The sequence below is a fragment of the Diceros bicornis genome, chromosome 7, assembly GCF_020826845.1.
Source record: "Diceros bicornis minor isolate mBicDic1 chromosome 7, mDicBic1.mat.cur, whole genome shotgun sequence".
Taxonomy (NCBI): Eukaryota; Metazoa; Chordata; class Mammalia; order Perissodactyla; family Rhinocerotidae; genus Diceros; species Diceros bicornis.
Window position 1 is genome coordinate 59401676 of NC_080746.1, and position 13293 is coordinate 59414968.

A 13293-nucleotide genomic window follows, 5' to 3' on the forward strand; every position below is an offset into this window, starting at 1 on the left:
ATGCAGTTAGATTGTCACATTCGGCGTTTCAGCCTAGGATCCCCTGAACTCCTAAACATTTTTTTCAATTTTCATACGTTAAGGCTTATTCTTGTGCTATCAAGATCTCTGGGTTTCCAAAAATTCATGGTACCATATATCAACAATTATAATGTCATATGTAATAGTTTCACCATCCTAAAAATGCCCTGTGTTTCAGCTAATCGACCATTTCCTCTTCCCCCAAGGCCCCTGAAAACCACTGATCTTTTTACCATTGCTATAATATTACCTTTTTCATATTGTCCTATAGTTGGAATCATACAGTATATAGTCTTTTCAGACTGGCTTCTTTCACTTAACAATATGCGTTTAAAATTCATACATGTTTTTTTCTGGCTTGATAGCTCATTTCTTTTTATCTCTGAATAATAATCTATTGTATGGCTATGCCACAGTTTGTTTCTCCATTTACCTATGATGGATGTCTTGGTTGCTTCAAACTTTTGGTGATTATGAATAAAGCTGCTGTATATATTCACATGTAGGTTTCTATGTGGTCATAAATTTAGAATTGGTTGAATAAATACCTAGGAATACAATAGCTGAATATGGTAAGACCATGTTTAGCTTTGTAATAAACTGTCAACTATCTTTCGTGATCCTGATTTCATTTCCTTTGGGTATATATTCAGAAGTGGGTTTGCTGGATCATATGGCAGCTCTATTTTTAATTTTTTGAGGAATTTCCATACTGTTTTCCATACTGGATGAACCAATTTACATTCTTATCAGCAGTCTGCAATGCTTCCCTTTTTCACACATCCTTGCCTACACTTGCTATCTCTTGTTTTTTTTTCTTTGATAATAGCCATTCAAACAAATGTGAAGTGATTAATAATTACGGTTTTGATTTCTATTCCCTGATGATTAGCGATGTTGGGCATCTTTTCATATACCTATTTGCCATTTGTATGTCTTCTTTGGAAAAATGTTTATTTAGTTCCTCTGCCAACTTTCTAATCAGGTTGTTTGGTTTTTTTGCTCTTGAGTTGTATGAGTTTCTTATGTATTTTGGATATTAACCCCTTATCAAGTGTTTTGCAAATATTTTCTTCATTTCACAGAGAAGTGCTTTTTCATTTTGTTGATTGTTTCTTTTGTTGTGTAGAGCATTTGAGTTTGGTGTAGTCTCACTTGTTGATTTTTGCTTTTGTTGCTTGCGTTTTTGGTGTCATATCCAAAATACCATTGCCAAGGCCAGGATCAAGAAGTTTTTCCCCTATGTTTTGTTTTAGGAGTTTTATGGTTTCAGGTCTAATGTTTAGTTCTTTAATCCATTTTCAGTTAATTCTTTTTTTTTTTTTGTGAGGAAGATCAGCCCTGAGCTAACATCTGCCAATCCTCCTCTTTTTGCTGAGGAAGACTGGCCGTGGGCTAACATCCACACCCATCTTCCTCCACTTTATATGGGACGCTGCCACATCATGGCTTGCCAAGTGGTGCATCAGTGCACGCCTGGGATCTGAACCAGCGAACCCCAGGCCGCCGAGTGGAGCTCACGCGCTTAACTGCTTTCGCCACTGGGCCGGCCCCTCAGTTAATTCTTTTGAGTGGTGTAAGATAGGGGTCCAATTTCATTTTTCTACTTGTGATTATTCAGGTTTGCCAACACCATTTATTTAAGAGACTATCCTTTCCTTGAGTATTCTTGGCTCTCTTGTCAAATGTTAGTTGACCATATATATGAGAGTTTATTTCTGGGCTCTCAGTTCTGTTACATTGATATATGTGCCTGTTTTTATGCCAATACTATACTGTTCTGGTTACTATAGCTTTGTAATATAGTTTGAAATAATTGTAGATTCACAGGTAGTTGTAAAAAAGCAATGCAAAGAATGGTTTCTTGTACCATTCACCCAATTTTCTCCAATGATAATATCTTGCAAAACTATAGTACAATATCTAAACTAAAAAAAATTGACATTGGTAAAATCTACATATCTTGTTTAGATATCAACAATTTTATATGCACTTGTGTGTGTGTCTGTGTGTAGTTATGTGCAATTTTATCATGTGTGTAGACTTGTGAAGCGCCACAACCATCAATTTACAGAAATGTTCCTTTACCACAAAGTTCCCATATCCTCCTTTTATAGCTTCATCCACCTCTCTCTCTCTCTGTCCCTAATCATTGGAAACAACTAACCTGTTCTCCATCTCTACAAATTTGTTATTTCAAGAATGTTATAAAAATGAAGTCAAACAGTGTGTAACCCAAATTATTTTAAAAGAGTAAATAAAGGTAAAATAAAGACATTTAAACAAGCAAAAATAAATAAGAATTATCATAATAAATGAAAATATATACCCTTACTATATGCAAGACAACATTCTAAGTCCTTTTACACATGCTAATCCATTTGATCCTCACAAGAACTCAATAATATTGATTTTTATTATTTTTTTTAAATTTTTTATTATGGTAACATTGGTTTATAACATTGTATAAATTTCAGGTGTACATCATTATACTTCTATTTCTGCATGGGTCACATCATGTTCTCATGTTCACCACCCAAATACTAATTGCAATCCATCACCACACACATGTGCCTAATTATCCCTTTTGCACTCCTCCCTCCTCCCTTCCCCTCTGGTAACCACCACTCCAATTTCTGTCCCTATGTGTTTGTTTGTTGTTGTTATTATCTACTACTTAATGAGTGAGATCATATGGTATTTGACCTTCTCCCTCTGACTTTTTTCACTTTGCATAATACCCTCAATGTCCATCCATGTTGTCACAAATGGCTGGATTTCATCGTTTCTTATGGCAGAGTAGTATTCCATTGTGTATATATACCACAGCTTCTTTATTCATTTGTCCCTTGATGGGCACTTAGGTTGCTTCCAAGTCTTGGCTATTGTGAATAATGCTGCAATGAACAGAGGGGTGCATGTATCATTATGCATTGGTGTTTTCACGTTCTTTGGATAGATACCCAGCAGTGGAGTAGCTGGATCATATGGTAGTTCTATCCTTAATTTTTTGAGGAATCTCCATACTGTTTTCTATAGTGACTGCACCAGTTTGCTCTCCCACCAGCAGTGTATGAGAGTTCCCTTCTCTCCACATCCTCTCCAACACTGGTTGTTTCCTGTCTTATTAATTATAGCCATTCTGACGGGAGTGAGGTGATATCTCGTAGTTTTAATTTGCATTTCCCTGAGAGTTAATGATGTTGAACATCTTTTCACGTGCCTGTTGGCCATCTGTATATCTTCTTTGGAGAAATGTCTGTTCAGGTCTTTTGCCCATTTTTTAATTGGGTTGTTAGTTTTTTTGTTGTTGAGATGCATGAGTTCTTTATATTTTTTGGAGATTAATCCCTTATCAGATGTGTGGTTTGCAAATATCTTCTCCCAATTGTTAGGTTGTCTTTTCGTTTTGCTGATGGTTTCCTTTGCTGTGCAGAAGCTTTTTAGTTTGATGTAGTCCCATTTGTTTATTTGTTTATTTTTTATTTTTTTTAAAGGTTTTATTTATTTATTTATTTATTTATTTTCCCCCCAAAGCCCCAGTAGATTGTTGTATGTCATAGCTGCACATCCTTCTAGTTGCTGTATGTAGGACGCAGCCTCAGCATGGCTGGAGAAGCAGTGTGTCAGTGCGCGCCTGGGATCCGAACCCGGGCCACCAGCAGCAGAGCACGTGCACTTAACTGCTAAGCCACGGGGCTGGCTCTGTTTATTTTTTCTATTGTTTCTCTTGCCCGGTCAGACATGGTGCTTGAAAATATGTTGCTAAGACCGATGTCAAAGAGCGTACTGCCTATGTTTTCTTCTAGAAGTTTCGTAGTTTCAGGTCTTACATTCAAGTCTTTAATCCATTTGGAGTTAATTTTTGTGTATGGTGTAAGGTAAGGGTCTACTTTCATTTCTTTGCATGTAGCTGTCCAGTTTTCCCAACACCATTTGTTGAAGAGACTTTCCACTCTCCATTGTATGCTCTTGGCTCCTTTGTGAAAGATTAGCTGTCCATAGATGTGTGGGTTTATTTCTGGGCTTTCGATTCTATTCCATTGATCTGTTTGTCTATTTTTGTGCCAGTACCATGCTGTTTTGGTTACTATAGCTTTGTAGTATATTTTATAATCAGGGATTCTGATACTTCCAGCTTTGTTCTTTTTTTCTCAGGATTCCTTTAGCTATTCGGGGTCTTCTGTTGTTCCATATAAATTTTAGGATTCTTTGTTATATTTCTACGAAAAAAGTTGTTGGAACTTTGATAGGGATTGCATTCAATCTATGGATTGCATTCAATATATATATTGCTTTAGGAAGTATGGACATCTTGACTATGTTAATTCTTCCAATCCAAGAGCATGGAATATCTTTCCGTTTCTTTGATTCTTCTTCAATTCTTTCAGCAATGTTTTATAATTTTCAGTGTACAGATCTTTCACCTCTTTGTTTAAGTTTATTCCTAGGTATTTTATTCTTTTTGTTGCAATTGTAAATAGAATTGTATTATTAATTTCTCTTTCTGCTACTTTGTTGTTAGTCTATAGAAATGTAACTGATTTTTTTTTGAAGGATAGCTAATTTTATTTTATTTTTTTCACCTCCAGAGCAACCTTTTATTTTTTTTATTTTTATTTTTTTGTTTATTGCAGTAACAGTGGTTTATGACATTGTACAATGATGTACACCTGAAATTTTTACAATGTCATAAACCAATGTTACTGCAACTGATTTTTGTATGTTGATTTTGTATCCTGCAACTTTACCGTATTCGTTTATTACTTCTAAAAGATTTTTGGCAGATTCTTTAGGTTTGTCTATATATAAAATTATGTCCTCTGCAAACAGTGACAGTTTCACTTCTTCCTTTCCAATTTGGATCCCTTTTATTTCTTTCTCTTGCCTGATTGCTCTGGCTAGGACTTCCAGTACTATGTTAAATGGGAGTGGTGAGAGCAGGCATCCTTGTCTGGTTCCTGTTCTTAGAGGGATAGCTTTCAGTTTTTCACCATTGAGGATGATATTAGCTGTGGGTTTGTCATATATGGCCTTAATTATGTTGAGATACTTTCCTTCTATACCCATTTTATTCAGTTTTTATCATAAATGGATGCTGTATCTTGTCAAATGCTTTCTCTGCATCTGTTGAGATGATCATGTGATTTTTATTCTTCATTTTATTAATGTGGTGTATCACATTGATTGATTTGTGGATGTTGAACCATCTCTGCATCCCTGGAATAAATTCCACATGATCATGGTGTATAATCTTTTTAATGTATTGTTGTATGCGATTTGCTAGTATTTTGTTGAGGATTTTTGCATCGATGTTCATCAGTGATATTAGCCCGTAATTTTCTTTTTTTGTGTTGTCCTTGTCTGGTTTTGGTATCAGGGTAATGTTGGCTTCGTAGAATGAGTTAGGGAGCTTACTCCCCTCTTCAATTTTTTGGAAGAATTTGAGAAGGATAGGTATTAAATCTTCTTTGAATGTTTGGTAGAATTCACTGGGGAAGCGGTCTGGTCCTGGACTTTTATTTTTGGGGAGGTTTTTGATTACTGTTTTGATCTCCTTACTGGTGATTGGTCTATTCAAATTCTCTATTTCTTCTTGTTCCCCTTTTGGAAGGTTGTATGACTCTAAGAATTTATCCATTTCTTCCAGATTGTCAAATTTGTTGGCATATAGCTTTTCATAGTATTCTCTTATAATCTTTTGTATTTCTGAGGTGTCTGTTGTAATTTCTCCTCTTTCATTTCTGATTTTACTTATTTGAGCCTTCTCTCTTTTTTTCTTGGTGAGTCTAGCTAAAGGTTTGTCAATTTTGTTGATCTTTTCAAAGAACCAGCTCTTGGTTTTATTAATTTTTTCTATTTTTTTAGTGTCTATTTCATTTATTTCTGCTCTGATTTTTATTATTTCCCTTCTTCTACTGATTTTGGGCTTTGTTTGCTCTTCTTTTTCCAGTTCCTTTAGGTGCCCTGTTAGATTATTTATTTGAGATTTTTCTTGGTTGTTGAGATAGGCCTGTATTGCTATAGACTTCCCTCTTAGAACCGCTTTTGCTGTATCTCATAAATTCTGGCATGTCATATTTTTGTTTTCATGTGTCTTCAGGTATTTTTTGATTTCTCCTTTGATTTCTTCATTGACCCAATTGTTGTTCAGTAGCATTTTGTTTAATCTCCACATGTTTGTGGGTTTTCTGATTTTCTTCCTAGAGTTGATTTCTAGTTTCATACCATTGTGGTCAGTAAAGATGCTTGGTATTATTTCAATCTTCTTAAATTTATGGAGACGTGTTTAGTGGCCTAATATGTGATCAATCCTGGAGAATATTCCATGTGCATTTGAAAAGTAAGTGTATTCTTCGGTTTTTGGATGGAATGCTCTGTATATATCTACTAGGTCCATCTGTTCTAGTGTGTCATTTAAGGCCAATGTTTCCTTATTGATCTTCTGTTTGGATGATCTATCCGTTGGTGTGAGTGGAGTGTTCAAGTCCCCTACTATTATTGTGTTACTGTCTATTTCTGTTTTTATGTCTGTTAATAATTGCTTTATATATTTAGGTGCACCTACATTGGGTGCATAGATATTTACAAGTGTTATACTCTCTTGTTGGATTGTCCCCTTGATCATTATATAATGACCTTCTTTGTCTCTTTTTACAGTTTTTGTTTTAAGGTCTATTTTGTCTGATATGAGTATTGCTACCCCAGCTTTCTTTTCATTGCCATTTGCATGGACTATGTTTTTCCATCCCTTCACTTTCAGTTTGTGAGTGTCTTCAGGTCTGAAGTGTGTCTCTTGTATGCAGCATATATATGGGTCTTGTTTTTTTAACCACTCAGCTACCCTATGCCTTTTGATTGGAGCATTTAGCCCATTGACGTTTAAAGTAGCTATTGATAAGTATGTACTTACTGCCATTTTTAAACTTTTTTCCCCCAGTGTTTTAGTAGTCCTTCTCTTTTCCTTTCTTCTTCTCTTGCTCTCTTCCCTTATGATTTGATGATTTTCTTTAGTATTATGTTTGGGTTCCTTTCTCTTAGTTTTTTGTGTATTTATTATATGTTCCTGGTTTGTGATTACCATGGTGTCCATATACAGTAACCTATGTATATAGCAATCTATACTAAGTTGATTGTCTCTTTAGTTTGACCTCTGTCTGAAAGCTCTACTCTTTAACTCCCCTCCTCCCACTTTTTATGTTTTCAATATCATATCTAACCTCTTTTTTGTGCATTTGTATCCATTACCCTCTTATCATGGAAATAGATAATTTTTCCTATTTGTGTTCTTCTCTTTTCCCCTTAAATAAGTCCTTTTAGCATTTGTTGTAGTACTGGTTTCTTGGTGACAAACTCCTTTAATTTTTGCTTGTCTGGGAAACTTTTTATCTCTCCTTCCATTTTGAATGATAAACTTGCTGGGTAGAGTATTCTTGGCTGTAAGTTTTTTCCTTTTGGCACTTTAAATATATCATGCCAGTCTCTTCTAGCCTGTAAAGTTTCTGCTGAGAAGTCAGTTGATAGCCTTATTGGGTTTCCTTTGTATGTAACTTGTCTTTCTCTTGTGGCTTTTAGGATTCTCTCTTTATCTATAACTGTGGACATTATGCTTATGATGTGTCTTGGTGTGGGCCTCTTTGGGTTTATCTTGTTTGGTGCTCTCTGTGCTTCCTGTACCTGGATGTCTGTTTCCTTCCATAGCTTAAGGAAGTTTTCGTCTATTATTTCTTCAAATAGATTCTCTCCACTTTGTCTCACTCTTCTCTTTCTTGGACATCTATAACACAGATGTTAGTGCACTTGATGTTGTCCCTTAGACTGTCCTCACTCTTTTTAATTTTTTTTTTCTTTTACCTGTGGAGCTTGGGTGATTTCTTATAGTCTTTCATCCAGCTCGCAGGTCCATTCTTCTGTATCCTCCAATCTGCTTTTGAGTCCCTCTAGTGAATTTTTCATTTCCAGTATTGTATTCTTCATTTCTGATTGGTTCTTTTTTATATCTTCCATTTCTTTGTTGACATTCTCACTGAGTTCATCTATTCTTCTTCCCATGTCAGTGGGCATCCTTAACACTCTTTGTTTGAACTCTCTGTCAGGTAGGTGGCTCATTTCTGTTTCACTTATTTCCTTTTCTGGGGTTTTGTTCACTGTGATTTCTGAATCTGTAAATTTATTATTTTTACCTCATTTAGATATATTCAGCAAGTATTTCTTAGATAACATTTTTCTGTCCCATACTCTCATTTCTTTTTGAAACCCCAACAACACATATGTTAGACATTCTGGTGTTGTTGCACCAGTACCTAAGAGTCTCTTTATTTTTTCTATTCTTTTTCTCTCTCTTCAGTTGGACAATTCTATTGATAGAGCTTATGGTTTATTTCCAGAAATAGGGCTACCTTGGTCAAAGGGTAAATGCATTTGTAGTTTTTTTGTTATATATTGAAAGACTCCCTTTATAGAAGGTGTACCATTGTTTATTACTATTAGAAGTTCATAAAAATACCTTTTCCCTCAAAACCTTGCCAGCAGAGTGTGTTATCAAGCTTTCGAACATTTGTCAGTCTGATAGCGTGTCGAGTGTGGTTGACCATCTGCAAAAATGGCTGCCAGTAATTCTTCCCTCACTATACACACACCAATTCTTTCATCAAGAAGTGCAGTCTATTACCCATTCCCTTGCATCTCTGATGGCCTCATGACTTTTTTTCACCGAGGAAATGAGGTTGAAGTATTACATCCTCTGCCTAGAGGATCTAGAGGGGAGTGAAAGCAGAAACAACAATCAGAAGGTGATTATGTAATCAAGAGGCAACATTGGAGTAGATTGGCATGGGAAGTGAGGGAATAGGCAATAAAATAATTACAAATGAAGCTGTTGTCATACTTATGACATTAGGTTGTTGACTCTTGAATTACAAAGTCTTCATTTTGGGGTGTTTTTCAAACTCGTTATTGGAACAAAAAGTAACACACAAATACAGAAAGCAAAACAAAAGAAATGAATTATTATAAGGCAAATATCATCCAGGTCAATAAATAAAAATTTGTCAGACAGACCTGTAGTGATGTCCCTGTGCCCAGTCCCAGTCACAATGGCCCCCCTCCTGGCATAACTAACTTTTGTAGTTACATTTATGTTTGAAGGGGAACAAAATTTACCAACTCAAAATGTGTCTCTTTAACATGAGGATTATTTTGGGCTGATTATTTTTAAGAAACAGAAGACTTGGGGGGTTTTTCTTTTATCTCCCCCTTAACTGTCTAAAAGAATTTAGGTGAATGGCCTGTAACAGGAACAGGGCTATCACCAGAGATATTTACAAAGAATATGGGCTAAATGTGGTGGGGAAGACTGGGCAGAGCCTAGAGATCAGAGTCTTCTCCATGTCTTATTATCTCTGCGTGGCTTGGCAAACATTTGTTTACCAAACATTTGCTTTTCTGTCTCCATGTGAACTGGCTTCCTCTCCTTTGAAGTCCTAAAATACTACCCCCAACATCCTCTTTTGTCTTTAGGTGAAGATGGTATTTAATGTGGTGGCTTCAGCCATTTTGGCAAGTTACTTAGTTTTCCTGGGTCTCTCCTATGTATACATGTTATTAAACTTTGCTTAATTTTCTCCTGTTCATCTGTGTCCTGTCAATTTAATTCTTAGACCAGCCAGAAGAACCTAGATGGGTAGAGGAAAATATCTTCCTCCCCTATATATACAAGTCTTTCAGCAATTTGCATCCCAATACTGTTGTTTCATTTTCAACATGCTTGTGAACATTCTATTTTCCTCTTTGTCTTAACTGAAACTATGGTTGTTTAATCAAGAAATCACTATATTTCCAATAGAGCACATCTAAATCTTTTTTTCCCACTCCTAATAGTAGATGGGTAGATGTTGGGAGTCACCATTAGAACTTCCAATCATAACTTCCCCTCCCTTTAGGAAAAATGCCAACACCAGTGGAGTTCATACCACCTGGAAACCATTCTATCACCATATTTAGCTAACATCTGATACAACCCCATTCTTCCTACCCCATAATTATTAATGATGATATTAACTCGAGAATCTCAGACTTCCTTACACCCAGCTACTTCCATCATTCTTAGCAACTCCAGCAACTGCAAAGATTACCTACCCAACACCCACAGTGTTCAGGGTTTTGACCTCTTCCCCAAACTGCCTTTGTCTACGTCCTACTAGAGAAACCAACTTCTATAGTTACATCGAGAACTCTTCTACTAGAACAAAATCTGGAACAGCACATTCACCAACCTTAAAGTTCTAACTTTCCATTCTTTTTTATTTATTTTTTTGATTTATAAGGGCACTTAGACCAACCGTTATTCCACAGTCCATTTAATCCAGTCTCATTCCTTCTTTTCATCTTTTCGTGTACAGTTTAGATTTTGTAATTCTCACTGTAATCACTCCCTTTCACCACCTGCCACATTTTGTGCCTCTCTCCCTCTGTCATATTTGCCTTGTCCTTGCCCAAACACACATGAACTCAATTAAAAACCGTTTCTAACTTTCTTCCAAATGGATTTTCTAGCAAAAATAATACGAACTTGACAAAATGTTTCTATCTTCAGAAGAGCTCTCAACATTACCTAAAACACCTACTTCAAGTTTGTGTTCCCAGAATTTGAAACTATAATCTCAACTGATTATCCCTACCCCTCCCCAAACATGACCCTAACTATCCACCCTCAGCTGAGAGAATTATCTTACAGGACATTGAATTGATAGGAAAAAACAACCAGGAAATAGACACTCACCAGGCTACCACCAACACTGCCACATAATATATGGATTTGGCCAACTGTGGTGAAAGGCAGAAAACTGAGACTTACCTAAATTTCTCCCCCTCTCTCCTCTTTTCAGTGAGTCTTGTCATTTCAACTCCAACATCTCTCTCTGATCTATCCACTCCACCACCTGTCCACAGATACCACCCTACTCCAAGCTCCAGTCTTCTCTTCTAAATTACTATACTAGTGGGTCCCTCCAGGACCACCCTTGCTCCATCCTGCCTACACTCCATGGTGAAAGGGGATTATAATTAGCTATTATTAACATGCTACTTTAATAGATAGCATGTAAATTAATTCATCTATGTCCAACTACCCCTGCTCTATTTTTCTCCTGTAAGTCACACATGGTTTGGGGCCACTGCTAACCATTACCAAGAACAATATTCATTTTCCAATAGGAAACACCATTGGCTTTCTTGTCTGAGAATCCCAATGTTAAAAACAATGAACATTTTAAGTTTTATTAAATTCTCATTATGGAAGAATGCTTTTCTCCATGTGATTCTTAAGGCTTAAACAATAAAAAAGCATGTGGTTAGAGGTGTGAATCCATCCCCCACCAAAAAGAATACACTTTTTCTTTAAATTAGACTTTTAAATTTCATTTCATTACATTTGGTGAGCTATTAATTGAACAGAAAATTCCTAGATTTTAGAAATGATATGCCACCCATTATCTACCTTGGGTTTCTACTAAAGTTGGCATTAATAAAAGATATGCAATCTAAAAGTAAAGACATTTACAAGTTTAAAAATTCAATATAATCCTTTCTCATTAAAGAAATAAAGTTTCTGATTAATATATCAACCAAACGAGCAGAAGGAAATTATTTTAAAATGATGGACTAAACAATGTTTTTTTTGCTGAATATTCTACAGCAAATCACTTGTCAAGTGCTCCATTATAAGCTTTGGTTTGCTAATCTGCAAAATGCAGTCATGGGGGTAAATTCCTAGTAGGACCATGTGAGCACTGAATTATTTCTTCCATATAAAGTACCTAGAACAATGCCCCCCACATTTGGAGTGTTTTCATGACTATTAGTCATCCTTGTCTTCATATCCCTTAAAATGCTTTTGTTGTTGATAACTCTTCCCTGGTGGTACAGCTAAAAATAAACAAACAGCATTTAGTGGAAAGGGATTTAAAGACAATTCTCACAGAAAATACAGACTAGTCAAAAACTTCACACACAAGTTCTTACTGACCAAGGAGCCAAAACCAGCCAAGCTCTTCAGTAGAAGCAGACAGTGTGAAGAAAGCCCTTTCCTGTTTTCTCCTCCACTGCCAGGAGCAGCTTATCCAAACTGTCCTCCATGTCGTCCGCCTGCTGGAGACACTGGCAGAGCTCACAGATGAGCAGAGCTCCAAGGGTGGCGTCTTCCAGGGTGTCTTGGATGTCCACGTTGATCACATGCACGGGCTGGAAGGTCTCCTGCTCTCTGGCACACAGGTCTTCCACCACTCTGTCATAGACGCTCTCCTCACACGTAAAGATGACATCGAATGCATCTCTGCACTCTTGAAATCTTTCTGGCCGAGACTTGATTCTCTCATTTCTTCCCAGGATGTGTAAGATTCCATTCCTTGTATAGAGTTGTTTGTCTCTCACGAGAAGGTCGTCGTACATCTGTTTATATGTGGTTGAGAAATCGTAAACCATGGGAAGATTGGGCCCCGATCCTGGGAGCCTCACGTGAGATCCAGTTCCGAAAGACCGGACCCTGAAGCCTTTTTTCCTGAGGATGCTGTGGGCTTCCATGCTCCTGTTCATGTTGCTCATACATACCACAGCCACCCTGAGTGGGGAGGAGGACATGATGGCGGGCACTTGGAATTTCAGTGAGACTTGCGAGCTTCAGTGGCTGCAGGGACTCTGAAGTCAAGGGAAAGACCACCCGACTACAGCTCTTGCAACTAGTAAAGTGTCAAAGAACAGGAATGGGGTTTATATTGAGTCACCTTCTCAGAGTGGGAGGAGACTTCCGGGACTTCTGGATTGATTGGATTATGATCAACGGGATGTAATCAAATCATGAGAGCGTTGGAGGTGATTGGATCAATTAAACCACTAAATCTCAATAAGAGTGTGGCTGCCCAAAGGGAGGGTTTGGAAATATGGAGTTGGCCCCGTTGGTTTACATGGTGAATGAAGCCTGAGATGGAAAGCGACCAAGACAACTACATTAACTGTAAGCATGTTACTGGTTCTGCAACAAACTGTTCGTGAATTTAAGTGGAAAATCTGTTTAAAAATTTTGAACTTGGATCCAATTTAAGTGTACATATAATTACACTTTTGTTGCACTTTAATATACATTTGGATTTTCTTGAAATACAATTGTGTGAATCATAGGAAGATTGAATAAATTTCTGCCCCAAAATTCGTAAAATCTTGCAACAATACAAGCAAATGACATTCTGGACAATATCTTTTCTGATAATATATGAGGAA

General features: G+C 36.7%; 1 protein-coding gene across 1 annotated transcript; it reads right to left on the minus strand.

The window, feature by feature from the left end:
• Positions 1-12072: 12072 nt before the first annotated feature.
• Positions 12073-12657, minus strand: LOC131407962 (RNA polymerase II subunit A C-terminal domain phosphatase SSU72 like protein 3-like). The gene has a single exon (XM_058544548.1). It carries the CDS (start codon positions 12655-12657, stop codon positions 12073-12075), a length of 585 nt encoding a protein of 194 aa, XP_058400531.1.
• Between the last annotated feature and the right edge of the window lie 636 nt (positions 12658-13293).